We start from the raw sequence: 23653 nt of genomic DNA on the forward strand, positions 1-23653 counted from the left end.
GCAATTGTAATCTCAACAGCTAATCCGGTACAAAATTTACTTTTAGTTGTTCTTTTTCCAGTGGGGCAACTCTGCTTTTCATGAATATATTTTCTAAAACACTATAGAAAGTGGGGTTGAGTGAGACACACTAAACTGTACTAACTAGCCATAATCTAAGCAAAAACATATTTGTGGAGACCTTCTGCTGCATTTCCTGAACTCCATTTACTTTCTGGTGTATCCAGAAACTTCTTGATTTATCCTATGGCCACTGCCTAAGAGAATTCATACACTATCTAAGAATGTGCCTTCACAACACAAAAGATATAATAGGGTGATGGGGACACTTGGATGTTCACTAATATGTACATGTGCAGGGAAATTGTGAGGATGGGAGCTTTTTACAAATCACACAATGCCTTCTGCTCTTCTCATGCGTGTGGAGTAAGGGAGAATAGGATCCCCTGCAAGCTCCATTGCTATTCAGTTCCCATCATTCAGCTGAATAGACAGAAACAGTCTGACACAAGATTTGGCCAAACCAGCTGACACTATTAGTACTCATAAATAGAACCTTCTAGTTTAGAGGAAGTTCATTTCTAAGCAAATGCATTTGCTTCTGGAAAAAAAAGGAAAAGGCTGGTGCTCTCTTGGCCATCTAGTCCACTTGACAAATGATCGGCCTAACTTGCTGCTGGAAATGGGTTTCTGAATAAAATGGATTCCTGCTCTGAATCTGAAGGCTTTCTACGATTCTCGGGGATGCAACAGAATAGCCAAACAAGCAACCTATACTTGGACTGGCCAGAGAGCCATCAAGGTTTATAGCAAAGTTACAGCTTCCCTTTCAATTTTAGCTTGGGCATTATCAACACTGAGTGCCTGAACAGCCACCCTTCTCCCCCTCCCCCCTTAACATCCCATTGTCGTGTTCTATTTTTGCTGGACCAGGACTGTATGTGCCAGGCTGCTCTACGCCTCATACTGCAACAACTTCCATTGCCTGCAGAAACATGAAATCAAAGCTATCCAAGGACCAGAAATGATGCTCTTTCCAATCGTTGCATTGATTTTTGCAGGTATGTTAATTGTGATAAATAGGGAATAAGTGACTTATTAAGTGAGCAATCATGAAAGCAGCAAGTTGCAATTAGAGAATAATTCTGTTTCCAAAGCCTTACAGAAGTTATACTTCCACAAGCTAAGCTCTGGCTAGTCTCTTAAGCTAGCGATTCCACAGAAAGAGTTCCAGCAGCAGCTCCGGCTATCAAATGAAGTACAGTGGAAGTTGGACATCAATTAGAAGCAATGTTAGTTCACTCCTTGTCTGTACAAGGTACAACAGGAACAAATTACTTAATACAAAAATGGCACAGCCTCAGAGGATACTTTCCACATTTTATTTACATTTGAAGACTAACTTTATTCTCGGTCACATTTGCCATACACCTATTTCCTTTTTTTTTTTGTTTCACTAAAACTTAAATGCATGGTTTATTAGAACAAAGACTGTAAACAAATATTTTGCAATGTCCATTACATGTAACACACAGGAGCCACTTAAGAGAAAAAAATCATTCCCTCATTTTATAAATACAAGTATCAAAACAATCCTGACTGTATTTCTGTGACACTACTAGCATTCAGCACCCACACCTTTGCAAAAAAATTAAACAAGTTGAGCAATGGTAGTTGCAGTACCCGCTACTTTAAAACAATGTCACCTGCAGCTCTTTTACTAAAGCAAGATGGATAAAGCATGCCATTTTTATTTCTTTTTTCTTCTTGAGAAAAGGTTTTTCTGAAACATCTTACTCCACAGCAACCTGACACTTCTTGTCATGCTTTCGTCTTGAAACACAGGAGCTCCAATTTTAGGCTACTTCAGGCTTATGTTAAAATGATAGTGCCTTGCTAAAGAGGAAAAAAATGTGCTGCCTTTTCTCTCTGATTGTGCCTGAAAACATATGGGGCATACATACATATATATATTCTTTCATATGTCCAGATCATGTATACCAGAAGAAAACTCTTAATGCGTGGGTAGTTTTGCACTGTGAGATTGAATCAAGACATTAACATAAGTAGAAGTTGTTTAAGACAAGTTTGGGATTTAGCTAAAATTAATTGTTGTAAGTTTGTCCTTCTGGAGGTTGCGGAAGCTTCATATTTTCTTTGGACATCATTAGACGCCTTAGCTCTTGAAGTACAACTTTAATGCTATAAGAATTTTGCCATTTTGCTAACACTGGTATGCTCCGTGCATCCACCTGTTAAGGAGAGAAAGCAGAAGTTTAAATAGAGAGTAAAGAATGCAGAATAACTGATCTCACAATTGTACTATCATTCCTGCATTTAATTTTCAAACTGACACCAGAAGATTAGACAATACAGCTTGGTGTTGAAATTGGTTCCATGCGCATAAGTTATCATTACACATCATAAAGCATCATGGGTGTATATATTTAAGGTGAAGATTTTTGGGCTGTTACTATGTAAGAATTTAATTATCGTAGCTGTAAAAGATTTCCCTGGGTGTGGTAAGCGCTCCTGCTAAAATATAAACCATGGGAAAATTACAGCGAGAAGATTTAAGGCTACCTTAAGGCAACACATTCCACAGAAACTTGCAAATATTGGTTTGTATCCAAGAATAACACATGAACACATAAAGCTGCCTTATACTGAATCAGACTCTTAGTCCATCAAAGTCAGTATTGTCGACTCAGATCAGCAGCAGCTCTCCAGGGTCTCAGGCGGAGGTCTTTCACATCACCTACTTGCTTAGTCCCTTTAACTGGAGATGCCGGGGATTGAACCTGGGACCTTCTGCATGCCAAGCAGATGCTCTACCACTGAGCCACAGCCCCTCCCGATATACGTGCTGCACTTTGTTCTCAGAACAGAATTTTCTTGCCTTCACTCCCCTCCCATTGCAGCCCCTTAAAAGCTGCCTCCAGTGTCCCGGGGATCTGGCAGGAACAGCAATGTGCATAATGAAGAGATCTACAGAATGTGCGGTGGCAGCAGCGAAACAGGTAAAAATGGCTTCCCTCCTCCACCGGCAGAAGTGCCCTTCAACTGACAGACAACAATCATTAGATACAACTCAGTGCCAAAAGCATTAATTGATGATCGTGCCATTGTGCGTTTTTTTCCAAGAAGGGTAACTTGAGAAAGATGTGCCTGAAGTTCAATATTTTGCTTTGTTTTTTAATAATCGAAAAATCAAGATACCCTTATAAGTCTAACAAAAGTCTAACAAAATACGAAGCATGACAATTGCAGCGTATAATAAAAGTCAGTTAGTGACATAATATAGTGTAACTGTGACATTATATTATACACTGCAGTTGTCATACTTATGCTTCGTATTTTGTTTTTCAATAAGGCAAACGACTGTCCCAGACATATAATTCAGTGACTGAACAAAATTCAAACTACTTAAAAAGCAGACTTCATAGCTGTCAGCATTTAAACACCAACCGATACAACACACTCTGGTGATACAACAGCAAGCTACTGAAGAACACAGGCATCTGAGGCAACAAGGATGCTGGGAACAGATCTACCAGCATATATATTTGCTGCCAAACAGCAGCTGCAGGACAAGGCAGAGGGGCTGTGTGCGCACAGACAGACAGATCCTGCAGTGTGGGAGGGATGTGTGGAATTCTTTCTTCCCTGTAACTTTTTCCTGATCTAAGCTGTTGTTTGCCTGTTGGGGGAACACACAAGGAAAAGAAGAGAATCCGGGAGTACAGGAGGGCGCTGAGAAGGGGCACTGCATCATCTCCGTTCCTGTGCCTCACTTCTCCACAGCTGGTTGCTCGAGGCATTACTCCCTTATTTTACTGCTAGATACTCTAACACTCTATAACTTGGTTTATGTTTCCAAAGCCATTCACAAGACCAAAATAAAAACACAATTAGGACACACATACTACTCAGTAACAGGTACAAACAGAAGCAAGGCTGCAACAAAATCAACTTATTCACATTTATCTAATGCATTACTGTCACGTGGCACCATTTCACAACTGCAACAACTAGATCTGATGAAGAAGTGGAGCTGCATTATTCTGAGTGCTCTGTACTCCAGATGAAGGACAGGTAAAGGGCTGCTAGTAGTCACAACGTTCCGTCCACCTCACTCCAATTTAAAACACAGTTTGCTTGCTGTATGACCTGAATACACACTATAATACACCAATACAACGTAAACACAGAATCGCTTGACAGGGAAACACAGCTAAGCCTGTTATTTTTGCATTTTACTTTCTAGATTTGATTGAACAAATTGATTGTCACTTCCATTATGCAACTTCTTCAGCTTTGGCTACAGCATAAAGATGCGCACTAAAAAAGACTATGATTAATATTTTGTCTGCATATGTAACTGTGCATTTTAAACAACTGACACATGAACGTGGCACAAGGCAAATGATAATTGATCAATGTGTGTTATTTATTCTATGGTATTCTGAAACTGTTGCCCATAATTATTACATAGGGATACTTAACATACATTTGAGATGTATTTCCTTTCTAGTGTGTACATAACTGGCAAGAGATACACATGTGTAATCATTTGTGGGATTTCCCCTCCACAAAAATGTAATAAGTGGCTTGCTCCCCTCATCTAAGAAGTTGGTAATGATTAAAACAGATATCAGAGAAACAATTTTTTTTTCTTTTAGCCTCCCATTCCATAATTATTGTGCTCCATATACAATCAGAGACAGTTATTACATTCAGGGCAGACAAAACAAGAAAACATCTTGAAGTAATGCCTACTTAAATTGTGGACATCATTGCCAAGAGGTGTGGAGGGGACACCAGCTTAGCTGTCAGTTAAAAGAGAATTGGTCATATTCACAGATGAAACACCCATCAACTGTTATGATGGGTGAATGGGACCTCCATGTTTGGAAGGAGTATACTTCTAAATACCAGTTGCTGGGAGGCAGCAACAGAAGGGAAGTTTTGGCCTCTGTGCCCCTTCTGTGGGCTACTGAGGGAAAGAGAATGGAGGATTAGATAGATTGTGGGTCTGAACCAGCAAGGTTCAGTTCAAGACATATAACAGGGGAAGCAAATACATTATTCCCTACCCATCATAATCCTCAATAGCTTTTCTGTAAAGTGAAACAGATTGCTCATCGTGCATTTCAACTTACCATTCCATTGGAATTATTTATTCCATTCATATTAGTTTTAGTTACAAATCTAACTGTTGGCGGTGCTTCTGGATATTTAGGGCCACACTCTACTTTCAAGCTGTATATTCTGTTTTCATAATTTGTCTAGTAATGAAAGAGAAAGAATTATTCATTATATGAAAATACACTTGCAAAAGGCACTACTAGAATAATGAAAGGAAGCCAGCTGACCCAGTTCTGGTGAACGGATTAAGCCCATCCAAAATAACTAAAATTCTGCTCATCAAGGAATGCGCAGCAGCAGGGACTGAATTCTCTTGTCCACTCTTCCCTCTGAACAGATAATCGGAGGGAACTCTGGCACTATTATAAGGGCTCCAACTGTGCAACTAATTGGTGGTTCAGAGGGGAAAGACATGTGCGCAGGGCTTACTTGTAGGTGTGGTTCCCTGCACACCTGGGGATACACATGCACAACCCCTAGCTGGACCAAGAAACTCCAAGGAACCTAAGTAAACCACAACAAGTTCTTCTAAGATGGAACAAAGGTAAAATACAAATGTAATTAACTCCACTAAGCAGCAGCAAGATGGGGCAGGTGCAACTTATTTCATAGCAAGGTGTTTAGAATATTCCAGGCACCCAAGAAGTATGACTGGATATTATACCCAATGATCTATCTTAAGATTTTTCGAAAATAAAGCCAGAGCAATAACTAGTACTTCTCTTAGACAATCTACAAGTGCCACCATTAATGCAGAGATAAATGTTAAATCAGCCTGTGCACGGCCTTCTCTGTGGTTGCACCCACACATTACAATGGCCTTCTTGTCCTTCTGTGAAATAGGCAAGGCTGAGCTACTCAGGAGTAGCTACTTCATCAGCTGATAAAGAGGTAGACTACTGAGGTTGACTTGAGGTAGAGCTGCTGCAGTTGAGGACAGCAACAGTTGATTTTAACTGTGGATTTTATGTCTGATGTGTTTTAATTTCCACTGCAATCTGCTTTGATTTGGGGAAACTTGGGGCTCTTAGTTATGTAATTTACACTGATTACCATGAATCTGCGATTCAAATATGTCAGCTCCTTCACAGTCCTCTTTGTATCTAAATATTAACTCCCTTATTATTTTGATAATATTTTATAGCGTATATTACTTGTTATTTAAATTTTTTTGGTTTCATTGCCCAATGATTAATTAAGTCATTAACTACTGACAGATCTGAATCGATTGTTCAATAGCAGTGGCAGAACCAGCTTGCAGTAGGAATAATTCAGATCAAGTATGCCTGAAGCTTTCGAATTACTGAGTCATCATAAACATGCATGTACAAATTAACCTGGAAAAAATTGTGGGCATGAGGGAAGTACTAATCTAATATATACTGAGCAATTCCTTTGTAATTCATTTCTGAGAGACTGAGGACTACATCAACTGCTATAAATCTGAGGGGGTCAAAGCGGCTACATATAAAACAGATTTGCCATCAAAATGGAACTGTAGTATTCAGAACGTGAACTGAAATTCCTGGTTCAGATATTAATGTTCCCTTGGTTCAGTTCTACATCCAGCATTCGGATATAATACTGACAAACTTCACAAGGCTTCTGTAAGGACTGCTAATGTACTTGATGAGCTGTGAAACTCAGAAAAAAAGCCCTACACAGAACCATTACTGGAAGAACATACATTTCCAAAGGCATAGATATATACAGGAATCTTGAGAATTGGGGGGGGGAACTATTCAGTGCTTGAGACTTCTTTGCAGAATGTCCTTTGTTCAGAAGTGGTTTGCCATTGTCTGCCTCTGTGTAGCAACCCTGGACTTCCTTGGTGATCTTCCATCCAAATACTAACTAGGGCCAACATTGCTTAGCTTCCAAGATCTGATGAGATCAGGCTAGCCTACAGCGTTTGAGACTTCTTTGCAGAATGTCGTTTATCCTTCTGGCTACTCTTCATCTGGGACTGGTTACCATCTTATAAAGCTAAGTGTTTTACCTATTCTGCAGCTGCCTTGCCTCTTCACAGCAGGAAGACGTTTACACCAGCATTTTAATATACGTTTTCCAATCAATTCAGAATTCTTCCTTTCAGCCAACGTGACGTAGGCTGCATTTTCACAGCAAATAAAATACCCCCATATTTACTCTCAATCAGCTTCCTGCTAGAACTCCCATCATGCACAGTAAGGGCAAAAAAGCCTTAGCTTTACTAATCTTGGCCTGTAGCAACTTCCTTCAAGTTTCACTAACAGCATCTTCATACTATTGCATACTATTGTTCCCATGCTGGTTTCCTCATGCTTCCAACAGGGATCTCATGGCTTTTTGCCAATTCACTAAATGAACATGATCCTGACTAAAAATTCTGATGATGACACTGTGGACCAGTAAAGAAGTGTTCTCTATTTCTCCAGGTCACAGTTTCAGTAAGTCAATTAAAAAAAAGACAAGAACCAGAGGCGAATAACTTCCCACACAGTAAATGTGAACAATTTCGTTGGCTGCCCCTGCGAAAATAGTGTTTTTGGTTGAAAAGCAGCATATAAAATTAAGCATAGGATAATACAGGATGCCTGTAATGGGGATAAGCTCTGCTTGTGTGGGTGCTTTTATTCGAATTATTGCATTCTTTTATATATTATTTTAAATGTTTTAATGTTCAAATGTTTGATGTTTCCTGCCCTGGGGACCCTATTTGGGTGGAAAGGCAGCATAGAAATGTTTTATAATAATACATAAATCTTAGGCATGACTGAAAACATAAGAGGTTCAAACAGTTCTGATATGAATATTTTTGCCTTTTTGGTTTTATACGTTCTATTAAGAACTTGTCATTTTTATGACAGAATCACAGAAATTTTGTAAACAAAGCTGCTTTTACTATAGCTACGTTCATACCAAACGCCCTCCAATTTGCCCATTTATACTAATTCTAGCAAAATGCCTGCCATGGTATGGGATAATACTCACTACTCTCAAAACAGTAATGTCTAGGCAAGAGCCCAGATAATCCAGATGTCACTGCTCACCCATCCAATCCTTCTCCTCCACCTTTAGTCAGATGGGTAGCTTAAGAGAGACAGTGGGGTCCTAACACTGGCTCCCACTTGTCCACACCAAAAAGGAAATCTGATATGAACCCCAGCCCCTCCCTGCTGTGCCTCAAAACTGTAACCAGCTCTGCTGCCAATTTTAAGTCTGTGAGAGAACAAAGAAAAAGCAATTGCTTTTGGTAGGTACTGGTCTGAAAGACCCATTGTCTCTTCTCCTACCCACCTTCCTTGTCACTCTGGACTGCCAGTGAATGAGCACTGCCCCCCCCCACACACACACAATAAAGAAGGGAATACCATGCTGCAAGCCCAGTCAAACCAAGAGACAAGATTTTTTTTCTACATGCCACTCAATAACAGCTGAAAACATTTAAGGTTTCTAAAAGAATACGTTCGATTTCTTGGCACAGCCAAAATTACAATGCCATAGGGGGATGCCTAACGCTACCAGCAAAACAGTTCAAATGCACCCAGCAGGACTCTGAACTTGTGCTGAGCCACAGCTCTGAGCTAGCAGTCTACACGCGTATATACGTCAGTATGAGCAGCAGCCACTAAAGGCACATCACCTCAATATAAATTTGATAACTTACTTAAGTGTGTGTAAGAAAGTCATTACCCTTTAGGATAGGAGCTGTGAATAAAAAAAGTTTCTGCATATTTTTTTCTTCCAGCTCTCAGGATGTAAAACTGTAGGTTACAAGATGCCTGACATGGAGTACTAAAATTTAGCCCTACAGGATTTTACATTAAGTTTCATAATGGTTACCAATAATTTCAGCTACTTTAAAACACTGCATTTTTTAAAAAGTGAAGGTTGTCTTGTAGCACTGACCCTTGGTGGTCCAATAATCATGCCCGTCCACCTTGTAAGCGTCATGTCTTCATCGTCTTCAAGGCCCCAGCTTACTGTACCATCTCCGACTCCTTTCTGACCTTCTTCGAGTTCTTCCAGCAAACGAAAATTACGAGGGACTTTAACTATTTGGAAAAATGAAGCAATGTAAATAACAATGCTCAAAATCACCGCTCGCCTCATTTCACCTGTTAGCATTACAGGTTGTCCATCACAAACATTACAAATCCACACCATTCAATTTTCTTCATGTAAAACGCTTTACAGAGGAACACATTACCTATGAACTACTGAGAAAAACTTGCTCCGTTAATGAATGGTTGTGACACAATACAAGTTTCAATTTTAAGTTCTGTGGCAAAGCATCAAAGTACTTTGACCCAGGTTTAATCCGTTGTAAAATTTAGCATATTCTCTCATAGGCTTCATTTTAAAGTGATTGGTTCCAAAAGTCATCTCAAATTTTCTGTTTAGAAGGTTGATAAAAGCATTGGTTTTTTCCTTTCATAAATTCATTCAGCAATGTTCTCAGTCATTATATAAAAGTCCTAATTTAAAAGGCTTTGCAAACACTGCCGTAGTGAGCAATACAGAGTTTTAGCAGATACTTCTGTCTAGTTGTCTTGGCTAGAATTCAAGAGTTAGCATGTGACTGTGACTCCCTGGGGGTTAATGTTTGCTGGGAACATTTGCAGCTGAGTGGGGGAAGGCACGGCTGACAACTAGTCTACTTAAGCAGCCTACAGCCAAAGTGGCTCTTAAAGGGCAATGCCAAAAGACACTGCCTGTTTGATGCCCCTTTGCCACCTCGTGGGTGCCTCCTGGGCTTCTGGGAAATTTGGAGCTTGTTACATCACAACCTATTTGCCACCTAATGGGTGCCTCCTGGACTTTTGGGAAATCTGGAGTTTGTCACATCACAGCCTATTAGGTGGCCAGTGGAATCCAACACTTCATTGTTCACAGCATGTCCTGCAAATCAGAAGCTTATATGACTTACATCACTTTGAGTTTCTAGTTCAGGCTAGAAATTAAGAGTGAAAAACAAGTCTAATGTAATAGGTTCCCAACAGCAGCATTTGTTGGTCAAGGCTTGGACAGAAACCATCTTCAGCTGATGGAGCTTCACAAGAAACCTTCTCATTCCATTCATTAATTTTTAAATTTTTACTTCATTTCTACCTTGCCTTTCTCCCCAATACAGACGCAAAGCAGCTTATATAATTCTCCTCCCTTCATGTTTGCTTATAGCAAAACCACATTTCCTCAGAGAGGATTAAAACAAAAACTATAAATTCAGCATGTCATTTCCCCATAAAAGGAACCATTTCAAATAGGTGCTCAAAGTCAGCAAATTCTTCCAGCAGATGAAGCTCATGCATCAAGTAACTGATCCAGATATGTACACATTTGATTCCTTGTATAGGTCAACTATTATGCAAGTACGCAGTGCCTACTCTAAGTTGGTTTGACCACAAACACGCTCATGTGGCTATTTTTGGAGACAGAACTGAGGAAAGTGCCAACTGAATTTAACAGATGACTGCAAGAGAAGATAGAAGCCTGAACTTAAAGATATATGAAGCTTGATTCTCATTTGCACAGGTAGTTACATCTGAGATGTAGAGGCGCAATCTACTTGGGATGGCCAGATCCATTACTCCATATCTTAGCATGATGCAGGAGAGCATAATTTGTTTATCTACTGCTTTCAGGTGGGGGTGCTTCTGCTGCTTCCCCACAGAGCTCCATTTTAAGGAGGACCTCCCAAGTGCGCATAGCCTAGGGCAAAAGATTTCTTTTTAAAGCAAGTATTTACCCCACTATCATCAAGCTGCAACAAAAGCAGTTTTTCCTCCCTCGCCAAGGAGGTATGGCTTTAGTGTACAATATTAGCAAAGCAAGCAGTTCCTGTTTTGATGGGGGGGGGGTTTACAAGAAAAATCTTGTTAAAATTGCCCTGCTCTTGTCTCCAACTAAGACTTACAGTGCCCTGTGGTTGCCATGGGAAACAGTTTTTGAATTAGAACCTCTCAGAATATAACCTTACATTACAGACTAAATAAAGGGCTCTTGTGTACTGTTTAAATTTAATTGCTACAACCGCTGACTCCTTTTGTTTGAATTTAGTTATGTCACCAACTACTAAACAGGAAACATTTGCTAATACATGCAACATCTATAATATTGGTACATAGCCTCAAATTCACTTTCTAAAGTATTTTACAGGTGAGCTTTTGTCTAAGAAGTGGTGGAGGACCACAACAAGAGTTTTCTAAGCCTTTAAAACATCCCAGAGAAACTAGGGCTGTCGTTTTTTTCTGCAAAGATAGTGAAATGCTTTAAGAGGAAGACTACTTTCTTTTGTAGGCTAATAAATTAAACAAGGTGCAAAATGACTCATTACTACACAAATAAATTATGACCTCCAGCATTATACATACATTGCAACAACAATTCCTGCATTTTTTAGAAGCAATGCATACACAATTAGGAGCAGAGGTTATCAAGAGAAACTGCCACACAAAAGCTTGCCTTCATCAATAACTGGTACTGCAGATGTTAACTGTTGATTTGTGGCAGCTTTTTCGCCCAAACAATAAAGTTTTAAAAACTGGCCCTTGAATACCAGCCAAGTAAATACATTCATTCAAGAAGACCATGAGAAAAATAAGATCTGAAAAGTGATGAGCTGTAAGTATGGGGAAAAGGACTAAAAACAATATTGCCTATGCTATTATCACCAGCTGCTCTTCTGAAAGCAGTTACCCAGCCTTTTGATTGTATCTGCCTCTTGTAACGCTAAGCTTCACTACTCGAAGATAACAAGTCACAAAAATAACAAGTCCTTGCTACACACTTCCTGAAAACTAAAAAGAATTTTAGACTAGGGGAGGTTCCCTGGACCGTAAGGAACATGAACACATTAAGTTTGTTATTAAGGCACTGGGTTGCCACTGGCCACCAGAAATTGCCCCAGGCGATCAGGTGGTGACTTTGCAGTGCCTGCTTTGCAGAACTTTGCCCAACTTAAGTACAGCCCTTTAAATTATTTTAAAATATTCTTTGGACATGCTCATTTCAGTGCTAACTGAACTTTCATCAGTTATTGAACGAGTACTTGTGTTCCACAAATTTCCTGTTTTGTCATGCAAAGACATCTGCTATTTACATGCAGTTTGTATGATCAGGACCAGAAAATTAATAAAGTAAGCCAACAGATTGTCTGTGTTTTGTGAGCAGGGTCTTTGCCTTTAGCATAACCGCTCTTTTACTGTTTCCTTGACCTCGGGCCACATCATAGGGGAAAATGTAAACTTTCATTAGCTATTTACATTTTCTGTGCATGTTTTCAAATAAAACTTGATTCTGAATGCAATCTGAACACTATGAAAGACTTGTTTTGGTTACTAAATGAGTTAAACAGGGCACTTAACTCATTCTCACAACCCCTCTATTACATCTCATGTTTGTGGACTGAACCTGGGCACTAAAAACAAGTTCTAGCCCAAGTTCTATTAAATTCTGGCTCAAATTAAGAGCAAGGGAACATGGATACTCACCTGCAGAGCCTTGCACTGTGTTGCTAGAAATGCTTGTTTGGACAAGAGAATTTGTTTTACCTTTGGTCAATTAGATTATGTGATTGAAAATCTACAATTAAAAAGCTACTAGATACTGTAGCTGAATTGTTTTTGTACATGCCATTCAAGTCACAAATAAAAGTGAAACTTTTTTAAAAAATCATAACCTCATAACAATATTTCTGAGGAGTTTTTTAAATATAAAAGTGGTTTTTGAAATTCACATTTCAGTGGGCGGGTGACTACATTGTTTTGTAGACCAGTAATTTGTGAACTTATTTCCAAAGCTAATATGCATACAACGTTTTAGTAGGTTGACCCTCCTTTTTGCATCTGAAATACAAGGACAATACCAAACAATTTTCACTGATCTCATATCTAGTCATGTTTTGTTTTTAATGCCAGTATGGAAATATTTGTGAAAAATATAACCTCTTGTAAAATCACCCTACAGGCTCATTCTTCTGGGATGTTTTTCCAAAACAAAAGAATATACAAACAATCATCAATCCAATGTGATACTCCTGTGTTGTGCCACACAAAACTATTCCTCATTTTTTATACTGAAAGTCACTGCATAAAAACTAGACAAAGCTGGGTTAATATACCTCTTTAACTAGAAGTTTCTGGCAACCTAGAGTAAGCCACTACCTGGAAACCAGAGATAGGCCTTCTAATTTATTTATACTAAATTCCATAATATAAGTTTACTTTTCAAACCCCAAACTGAAAAGTCGAAGTGCTGAGACCGATGCCACTGCAAGAGATATTTAAAACTGGAAACTTTAGTGGGATAGCCCCTTCACAACACTCCTGGGCACTTCACAGCACTTAGATGAGATTAGGAAGACTATATATAGGCTCCCTTATACCACAGAGCAGCCCCGTGGCGCAGAGTTGTAAGCTGAAGTACTGAAGTCAAAAGCTCTGCTCACGACCTGAGTTTGATCCCAACGAAGTCGGTTTCAGGTAGCGGGCTCAAGGTTGACTCAGCCTTCCATCCTTCCAAGGTCGGTAAAATGAGTACCCAGCTTGCTGGGAGTAAAGGGAAGATGACTGGGGAAGGCACTGGCAAACCACCCCGTAAACAAAGTCTGCCTAGGAAACGTCGGGATGTGATGTCACCCCATGGGTCAGGAATGACCCGGTGCTTGCACAGGGGATCTTTACCTTTTATACCACAGAAGTCAATGTGCCCCCCACACAGCTTCCTCTGACTTCCTTCTTGGCAGGAAGACTCTTAACAGGCCTAAAAATGCTTCTATAACTGTATTGTAGTCCTCCACTGTTCCCAAAGCATCAGTAAGAACATAACTAATTATGGATTCACTCAGGTTGAGATAAGTTAAGATTCTCTGATGCACAGCCAGGCCTGCTCTCTGAATTAAGCTTCAGAGATTCCAATTCGTTAGACTCCTTGTATTTTTTTTTTATCTTCATAACTTCTCAGCATCATGAATATCCTTTATTTCACAACTTACGGTGGACACGTCCATTGACAATGGATGTGAAATATGAAAACCTTAGTGAGTAATTAAATCAGTTTTTAAAAAAATAAATTAGACCTATCAATTATTTGCTGCCCAACTGCTATGGACCACACTGACTCTCAGCAAATTTAATTCCAAGACACTTTCTTCTCTCCCTCTCCTTCTATTCCCCCACACACCCACGTCCAAGCATACATAGTGACCTTGAGTGTCTTTTCACACTTACCATATTTTACATTACAAGAATGTTATGAGAGTTATCCCCATTTACAGACAGGGAGCCAAGACTGAGATTAACAGCTTGCCCATCACAACAATTCCATGTCAGACATGGGACCTCAAGGCACTACAATGTTTAGATACTTCCAAGCATCCAAATGTTTTGTAACTTTTGTCCTTGTGAACTACAGAGGGGATGACTGCCGTTTAAAATACTGTGGATTTCTATGTTCAGTTAGAATATTCAGCTGTTATCGTATCTCTAATCCGCATTACTTTTATGACAGCTAGCCAGTCTGCCAGCCAGACATAACACTAACATTTTATTGTTGCTCTGGGCACTGTGATAATTGGGCATGTTCAAAAGTTTGGGATCCAATGCCACTTACTGCTGCATTTTGATTGTCACTCAGTATCCCAAAATGCCAGACAGTGGCATTCTGAGGATTCAACTCATACTATCAACATTCTAAAATAGTGTTGTACTATCCAGTTGACAAAGCAAGCTCTAGTCTTAAGAACAAATTTAGTACATATTAATAACTGGTATGTCTGCTTCACTACACCCAGTTATCTCACCCTTATACTCTACGCTGTTCACCGAGGAGTTCATCTGTAGAGAGCTTGTGTTAGTGCCCCACCCAATGCAGAAAGCACAGCCTGTTGTCTTTTTATGTTATTATTTAAACAGCTGTTTCCCATTTGCACTAGTTTTGAGCTTGAAAGCTCCATTTTATGCTGTCCATACTTAGGGATTTCCCTTCTGTAACTCATGGCTGTGTCAGATTGGCCATGTATGTCCCCTTCACTCAAAATCTGCCCCAAACATTGGAAGCCCACTTGTCAGCCCACCAAGCTTCTTTCCGAGACACTGCATGACTTTATTCTGGTTACCATTTTATGACAAGTGTTGATGGTGTGGCTTAAATGTAATAAATAGCAGTTTGTTTATTAAATGTATGCAGAAAATGTAGATGCTGCTTCTCCAAGACCCACTTGAGACAGCTACTCAGGTGGGGGGGCTACTTTCCAAATTGTTAAAGGTAGATTTAAAGACAGAAAGAAATTGGCCAAAGCAATTATTAATAGTTCTATCAATTAAAATCCAGCAGATACATATTCTGCAAAATATGCATGCAGGATCCTTTTCAAAGTATCGAATGGATGGTTTCCGTTAAGGTTAACGGCAACATACAGTTTAGTGTACAGTCCCAGGGTATGGTTGGAAGCACACGATGCAACAGCTTTGCTTAACTAAAGCAGGCCTGGATCTTCTTGATGGAAGGCCTCCTGTGAATTTTTATGGACTCTGCCATGAGTTCCACAACAGAAGAAAGGCAAAATAGAAATGTGATAAATAAGGAAAACAAAACACACCATCACTTATTATAATACATTTTTAGATAAAATGCTTAGAATATATAGCAATACCATACTCCTATCAATAGTAGCATGCTAGGGCCAAAACATTTTAAATAATGTAATGAGTTCAGTATCCATCACTGCTGTGAAAGATCCAGGTCACAAACCATCACCACCTTACCAGAGGCAATATTCACAGTCTAAAACCAAGCAGTAGTACTGGAATGAAATTCATTCATTGTATATCAGCGTCTATGATCATCTAGGTTAAGCCAGTATCGAAGAAGAAATTACTACAACCCCTTGGAAATCAATCCACATATTATCATTCAGATTTTATTTTTTTGTCATGAAGTCAGTTTTATAATACCAGTTTGATGTGTAATGGTTATGGTTTGTATTCTAAAAGCAAAAGTTGATCGTGTTCCTTTTACTTTTTCGGGATCAGTTACATATAACTAGCAGAAAACAGTATTATATATGCAACTATTTTATTTTACTTCATATTCACTGGAAATAATTACCACCACCCCCTCCCCAGTTTCCTATTCACAGCTACTATAGTTGTTCAGTTCCAACTCCATCCATGGTATGTGCACTAAATGGCAGGAAAGATTCACTCTTCTATAATATTCTGAAGGCGGGCAAAGAAGAGATAAATCATAGAATGCAAATGAGATGCAAAAAGCTCAAGTTTCACCACAGACAGACTGCAGTGAACATAACCAGGTTTCCTTCTTGAGTTTTGCAGTTAGCCAACAAGACCACATATGGGAAAAGCTGGAAGCAACAACCTTACTTAGAAGTAAATTTTATAAGCAAGCTATCCCCCCACCCCCAACACTGCACTGATTAGTACACTATAAGTTACTGAGGCAAAACACTGGATTTAATTACAGTATACAAATCCTGCCTTCTTCCTTAGTTACATACCTCTCCCCCAATACCTGCCCTTTCGAGGTAGGGAAGTCAGAGGCCTGAGATCTCCCTCTACCACCAACATCATTCGCTAATACCGTACTCAAAGAAAAGAGTTATTCCCTTCTCTATGAGACTGGGAAGGGCAGCCATGAAGGAGCTAGAAAAGACTCTGAAGTATAAGGATGCGTCACCAGCCACCAAGATCAAGCTAATTCATGCCATTGTATTCCCTATTAGTATGTAATGGGTGTGAAAGCTGGACATTGAAGAAAGCCGATAGGAAGAAAATAAGACTCCTTGTGGTGTTGGAGGAGAGTGTTACGGATACTGTGGACAGCCAAAAAACAAATCAACCAGTGGGTTATATAGATCAAATCAAGCCTGAACTGACCCTAGAAGCTGAAAGGACAGCTGAGGCTATCGTATTTTGGTCACATCACGAGAAGACAAGAGTCTGGAGAAGATCATCACGTTGGAAAAGTTGAGGGCAGCAGGAAAAGAGGAAGACCCAAAAAGAGATGGATGGACTCAATAAAGGAAGCCACAGCCTTCAATTTGCAAGACCTGAGCAAGGCTATCAAAGATAAGGACATTTTGGAGGACTTTCATTCATAGGGTCGCCATGAGTCGGAAGCGACTTGACGGCACATCACACACACACACACAAACGAAGCAAACTCCCAGCTAGGGTAACCCAGCCCCTGCCTGCTTTCCCAGAGGAAACTCAAGCCCCTGGATAAACACTCAGCCCACCCCACCCCAGATGTGATGGCCGTGCACCACCTGAACTGCCCCTCTGAACCCCACCGGTCCCTCCCCACGCCGAGGAGGGCTCTCTGCCCCTGCACCAACCCCGCGGCCCTCCCCACCTTCCTCTCCAGCTTGAAAACCCCCGACCGGGCTGCACGGACACCGGCCGCCCCGGCGCCCAGGGCGAGCAGAGCCCGGCAGCACCACCCCCGGCCCCCCCAAAGGCGCGCACCCCACCCGCCAAGGCAGACCCCCCCTCGGCTGCGCCGAGACCCCCCAACACAGACCTGTGGATCCGGCCATCTTGCCCTAACCCCTCCTCCACCAGCCAGGAAACGCACAGGCGCCGAATGCGTGCCTTCTGCCTTGCGTGTAACATCACTTCCTGGAAACAAGCCCCGCCTCCGCCGGCGTTTCCGCAGGATGCCGTGGGGGGGCGGAGCAAACGGGGGCGGAGGGAGGAGAGAAGTGGTTTCATGTCGCTGCGGGGAGGTGAATGGTGGGTGACCCGTGGGCGGGCTCTGTTCTCACGAGTCAACCCTATTCAACTGAGCAATATTTGGAGAATAAGCTTCATGCTTGTTTCCTGGGACGCGAGCCCCCCCCCCCCGACACATGATGCGCCTTAGCAAACTCAATTGCTTTGCTGCCCTGTTCACGGTGCATAGGCTTGGGCTTCTTCTTCCCCGCTTTTAACAATACAACCGATGGTGATGGATGCTAGCGGTTGACTGTTGTCTTAATGCCGTTGAACCTCCTTGGGTCGGGGAGAGGGATGGAGGACAGAGCAAAGAAGGGATGTACTAAAAAGAATTTCGAGAACGGCCGCAGGGGGGAAAGGGAATAGGCCTGGAGTCCCACTGGATATAATGGGAGCCAGGAATGCCTATTTGCTTGCATGGGCTCCATTGAAAAGCATTACAGAAAAGGGCAGACAAGTGGCAATAAATGGAATGCCGGTCCTTTGGAGTAGTATAACTGAATGATGGTCAGTAGGCCTTGAATCCATGCTCTGGGCCTGGCATGATAGCCCCCAGAGTGGAATCATGGTCCTTGGGAGCGACATAAGTGTTCTGGGATGGGCATAACAGTTGTCAGAGTGGAATGATGGTACTACAGATTGCCATAAGTGTTCTGGGTCTGGAATGACCGCCACCAGAGTCTTTCCCCTCGCTTTTCTACCTTAAAGCCCCACTGTTTCCAGGTCTGCTTCCTTCTTGTGCTCTATGTTCCTGTTATGTATCACACCCTCCCTGAGTTCCATGGACACTTCTGCTCACTATGTCGTCCACAGGCCCACAGTACTCTCCCACCAGTTTCTCTGTGAAAAATCCCATCTCGTACTCTAGGTGATGTATACCTTTTTACATGAAGATTTTAATATCTTAATGTCTTATAGTACATGAGGCTATTCGCCCATCTCAACACAAGCACTCTGACTGCCTCTGCCTCTCCAGTATCTCAGGCACAGATGAACAGTTCTGTGCTTCCCTTTGACACCCCTGACCTCCACCTCTCAACAGACATTCTTACCCACCATTCACTTTGGCAATTACAGGAAGGATTCACAAATTAAAGGTTCCCCATAAATATTAACTCTTAAATAAAATGGGTTTAATAATATCTATAGTGCACATACTGGCGATTATATGGTAGCTGACGACAGGCAAGCTGCAGGATACCATCTTCTGCAGCTATAACAGAACACCATGCAGTCTTCTGATGTGAAATTGCCCTGGCATGAATCTTCTGGGCCAGTTGGCCATCTGCTGGTATCATCATCAAACATGTTTTATGCTGCCTTTCCACTCAAGGTGGCAAACATTTAAACATTTATTTATTTAATTAATTATTTTCTACCCTACTTTTCTCCCCAGTGGGTACCCAAAGCAGCTTACACCATTCTTCTCTCCTCCATTATCCTCATAACAACCCTGTGAGGTAGGTTAGGCTGAAAGCATATGACTGGCCCAAGGTCATTCAGCGAGCTTCCATGGCACTTGGGGATTCAAACCTGGGTCTTCCAGATACTAGTCTGACACTCTTAACTGCTACATCACACTGGTGGGAGACTACCAGGGCATCTTTGATATGTTTATCTGGGGTAGTGTTCAAAAGTATTGGCTTTGTCTTGAATTGTATTTATTTATGTGCTTATTTCGTTCTTTCAACAGAGGTCTTCCAAGCTGCCTTGCCTTGTATTCATTTTGAATCAGTCTTCTGCAATGAGCTTGGAAATGCATTTTGATGCTGCTGAACTTTTTGTACTGAAGGACTTTGCACTGTCTCTTAGCATCAGACTTCAAATGGGGACTATAGAGAGCCAGAGAGAGAGGTAAGTCAGGCTCTGTATATCCTTCCTTTCTGTTGCTGTGCTGTTATCCCTTAGATGTGTATATTGCTACTCTTAGGGAATCGTCCTTCTGGATGACCCCTCTCTTCTTCACCTAACCACCATGGCAGCAGGACACACTTCCTGCATCTCTCTCCATCCTAAAATGCTATTTCTACTCTGTCCTATCCAGAATGGAGTTCCTTTAAATAAAGGATTCATATTTTGTTACTAAAGATAAAAGCAGATTCCAGATGAACTTTTTTCTTGAGCAGCCAACACAAATATTCCGTTGGTCCATGTGCACTCTGCCTCACAGTACTGTGGGTTATATTTATACCCAAAACAAAATGACACTTTTGTTATGGTAGGAAAGCTTGTGATTAGATTGTTGTTCTTCATAGCAAAACATCCTCTCTTCTGCCCAGTGTGAGAGCCACTGCAGTCACAAGCATACAGCCCACATCGAGTGCAGGCAGGTGCAAGCCAGGCAAAAGCTCTGGCAAACCTGCTTCTTCCCTCTTCCTTCCAAGGGGGAGGGGTGTTGTCCCAGGGCCATTTGTGCCTCCCAGTTCACCCCATCTTCATAGCCAGATGGCAACGTGAGATACTTAGGTATCTATTTTTCTACAACCATTGAGTTAACAAGAGACTCTGAAAATCAATTGAACAAGCATATAATGTCTCAATATTTAGGGAAGATGGCAGTAAAAAAGAAAGAAAGTACTTCTCAGATCTGTGTTCACGTCCCTAGCTTTGCAATTAATACCCTTGACAAACTTGAAAAAGTCTGTTTTGGATTAGTTCATTTGGGGAGGAATAAAACCCAGGTTTCAAAACAAAGTTATGCGAGTTTTGTATGAAAAGGGAGGACTCACAATTGCTAATTTGTGTAGAAGAGAGCAAGAGTCCAGTAGCACCCTAAAGACTAACAAAATTTCTGGCAGGGTATTAGCTTTTGTGAGCCACAGCTCACTTCTTCAGATAAACTGATTTGTGTAGTTTGTGTAGTTACCCAGTTGAGCTGTCTGCACTAATGCATTGGTTCAGAGATTACAAAAAGAAAGCTAAGTGGGAATTAGAATAAAAAAGAGTTGAAGTGCCTTTTAAGATATGGATTGGACAAAAGAAACAATTGAAGAAAACATACTTGTGTCAGATATGTTTCACCTTCTCTAAATCTGGGGGATATATTATTTGATATTTTCCCTCAAGTTGTCTCCATTGAGACTTTGGTTGACTTGCAAAGACTCAGAGCTATTTAATAAGTGATTTCATGTAGATGTATCACAGTTATGGATCCTGACATGGGAGAGACTATGTTATCCTTCTAAGAGCTTGAGACGAAATTTAACCCTATGAAGCTATCTTTTATGAGTATCTTCAGGTTAGACATGGCATCTAGAACATACCGGTATTTCGATTGTATGATGTATTAGGGCTTTAACCAGATTTGAAGATTTGATAGTTAAATCAAAGCAGAAGTAAGGCATGATGGCCAAAATGTGTTCTTGTAGTCTGAACTGTCACACCCTACCTCTGGGAAGAAGGGGTGGACTGAACCATAGCCCAAGGAGAGCAACAGCCCAGTTGCATAGCTGAGAAGAGAGCCAGGTTGAGGGACAGCAAGAAGTAGGATTGTCAGGTCCCTCTTTGCCACTGGCAGGAGGTATTTGGGGCGGAGCTTGAGGAGGGTGGAGTTTGGGGAGGGACTTCAGTGCCATAGAGTCCAATTGCCAAAGCGGCCATTTTCTCCAGGTGAACTGATCTCTATCAGCTGGAGATCAGTTATAATAGCAGGAGATCTGCAGCTTTTACCTGGAGGTTGGCAACCCTAGCGGGAAGGGAGGAGTAGCCAGGAGGAAAGCCAATCAATACTAGCTCCCTATGGAGCATAGACTCTTTTGTGGTAAAGGCCTCCTTGAGAGAAAGGGCTTGCTCAGAAGTAGGAGCAGAGAAACAGGAACTGGGAAGAGGGAGAAAAGGCCCCACCTGAGGGAAGTATGGGGGGGAAGGCAGCTTGGCAAGCTAGGGAGTACCAAGTCTCCTAGGTACTCAGAAGGTGATATTCTTTGCTCAGAGGGAAGCCAGAATGAACATTTCCCACCTGACCCAGGCAGACCGGTTTTCACCCTGGCTCAATACTGCAAAAAGGATACAGCAGCCAGGACAAAAGCTTAAGGAGCTGTCACTGTAAAGCAGCAAAGTAATTAAAAGTGCCTCTTACATTTTTGACATCTTTCAATCAAAATACCATTGAAAAGATGCTTAGGAAAGGAACCAAATGTTTTTTGAATATAGAGAGTGAAGGAAAAGTGCCACTAATTATACTTTCATTGACGTGACATTCCAGTTGTGCTATCTAAACATTTCAGGAGTAGGGTTGCCAGGTCCCTCTTCGCCACCAGTTGGAGGTTTTTGGAGCGGAGCCTGAGGTTTGGAGAGGGGAGGGACTTCAATGCCATAGAGTCCACTTGCCAAAGCGGCCATTTTCTCCAGGGGAACTGATCTCTATCAGCTGGAGATCAGTTGTAATAGCAGGAAATCTCCAGCTAGTACCTGGAGGTTGGCAACCCTACTTACAAAACAGTTGTGTGCCAGCCTCTAAAGGGAGACAAATAGTTCATCTGATCTGTTAATGTTTGGTACTTTCATTCTTATAGGGTTGCCAACTGTCTCCAGAACGAAAGGTTTCCCTTCCTTTCAATAAAGGCTTAATGGGTTGTTATTTACCAGAAGATGTTATTTTCCTCCATGCCATGGACAGTTTTAGCTGCCCATTTCCACACATGAAACATCTATTAAAGTGACCTGACATTTTTCTCCAGGTCTGTTGGCAACCCTAATTGTTATACCCTTGCATCAAAATTTGGTGATTATATGGATGACTAGTATCTTTGCACTTTTTGTGTTCCTTTGTTGCTGGTTCTATTTTAAAAGAATATATTTTTGCATCATCTTGTGGTGAGAAAATGCTGATTAATAAAAAGAGAGGATCATAAACAGAAATGTGCAGAGTCATACGTTCTGTGCCCTTTGGAGTAATTATTCGTTTCTTCCAGCCACATCCACTCATCCATCATTTTTATTTTGCTTAATAAAAAGCTGTGATCAGAAATCCTTTCATTCAACAATGTAGGCTGCAGGACTTTAATATATAATCCATTTGAATGTTTTCCCCATTAAAGCATGCAAAAACACTCCTGGAGAATGTGGGCATCGATCCCACTACCTCTCGCATGCTAAGCGAGCGCTCTACCATTTGAGCTAATTCCCCTTTAACAGGGACATTGTGCAGCCTTTGATGAGTCATCTTCCTCTTCACTGGCAGATAAAATCAGTAAGCATCCCATAGAAACAGTTTCAGCCAGCAAGCTAGTACTCCAGATCTCATTCCAGAAGTAAGTATTCTAGAAGAGTAGGTTCCCTGATCTGGATAGCTCAGGCTCATGAGTTCTTGGAAGTTAAGCAGGGTCAGCTCTAGTCTGTATTTGGATGGGAGACCACCAAGGAATATCAGGGTTGCAATGGAAAAGCACCTCTGAACATCTCTTGCCTTTACCGCTGTGACTTAACAGCAAAAAGGAAAACAAAGCAGTAGGTAACAGTTTTCAAAGGGGTATTAGACACAATAAACCAGTTTGCCTGCATTTAAGGCACCACAAGACTCCCTTTTGTTTTAGAGCAGCACCTAGGACCCACCCACCTTGAAACCCAAGCAGAGCGATGGGACTAGGGTTGTCAACAGGCCTGGAGAAAAATATCTTGTCCCTTTTATTACAGGGATGGGACATTTTTCTGCAGGCACTTGGCAACCCTAGGTTCATCTGGGCAGCATGTTGTTGTGACTGGCTGTGCAGTTATGCAACTGGCACCTGTTCATGGATCTGGAGTTGTGCATTGCGTGTGTGCTCACACATACACACAAATACATT

General features: G+C 41.3%; 1 protein-coding gene across 2 annotated transcripts; it reads right to left on the reverse strand.

The window, feature by feature from the left end:
* Positions 1-1368: 1368 nt before the first annotated feature.
* UBE2V2 (ubiquitin conjugating enzyme E2 V2) lies at positions 1369-17784 on the reverse strand. Of its 2 annotated transcripts, XM_056854430.1 has the most exons (4): positions 17674-17784; positions 9040-9185; positions 5163-5288; positions 1369-2252 (listed from the first exon to the last, which is right to left on the reverse strand). In XM_056854430.1, exons 1-4 carry the CDS (start codon positions 17687-17689, stop codon positions 2106-2108), a joined length of 435 nt encoding a protein of 144 aa, XP_056710408.1. In that variant the 5' UTR covers positions 17690-17784; the 3' UTR covers positions 1369-2105. The 2 variants fall into 2 exon arrangements, with proteins under 2 accessions (XP_056710408.1, XP_056710409.1); XM_056854431.1 differs by lacking the exon at positions 5163-5288.
* Between the last annotated feature and the right edge of the window lie 5869 nt (positions 17785-23653).

Source organism: Euleptes europaea, chromosome 8 (assembly GCF_029931775.1).
Source record: "Euleptes europaea isolate rEulEur1 chromosome 8, rEulEur1.hap1, whole genome shotgun sequence".
NCBI classification, from domain to species: domain Eukaryota; kingdom Metazoa; phylum Chordata; class Lepidosauria; order Squamata; family Sphaerodactylidae; genus Euleptes; species Euleptes europaea.

Bases quoted from the DNA above. Each gene is read 5' to 3' on its own strand.
- UBE2V2 (XM_056854430.1), bottom strand. The intron at 5,289-9,039 runs GTCAGTGCTACA...TTTCATTACTAG, and splicing joins TGATTATTGGACCACCAAGG to ACAAATTATGAAAACAGAAT. The intron at 2,253-5,162 runs GTAAGTTGAAAT...TCTCCTTAACAG, and splicing joins TAAATAATTCCAATGGAATG to GTGGATGCACGGAGCATACC.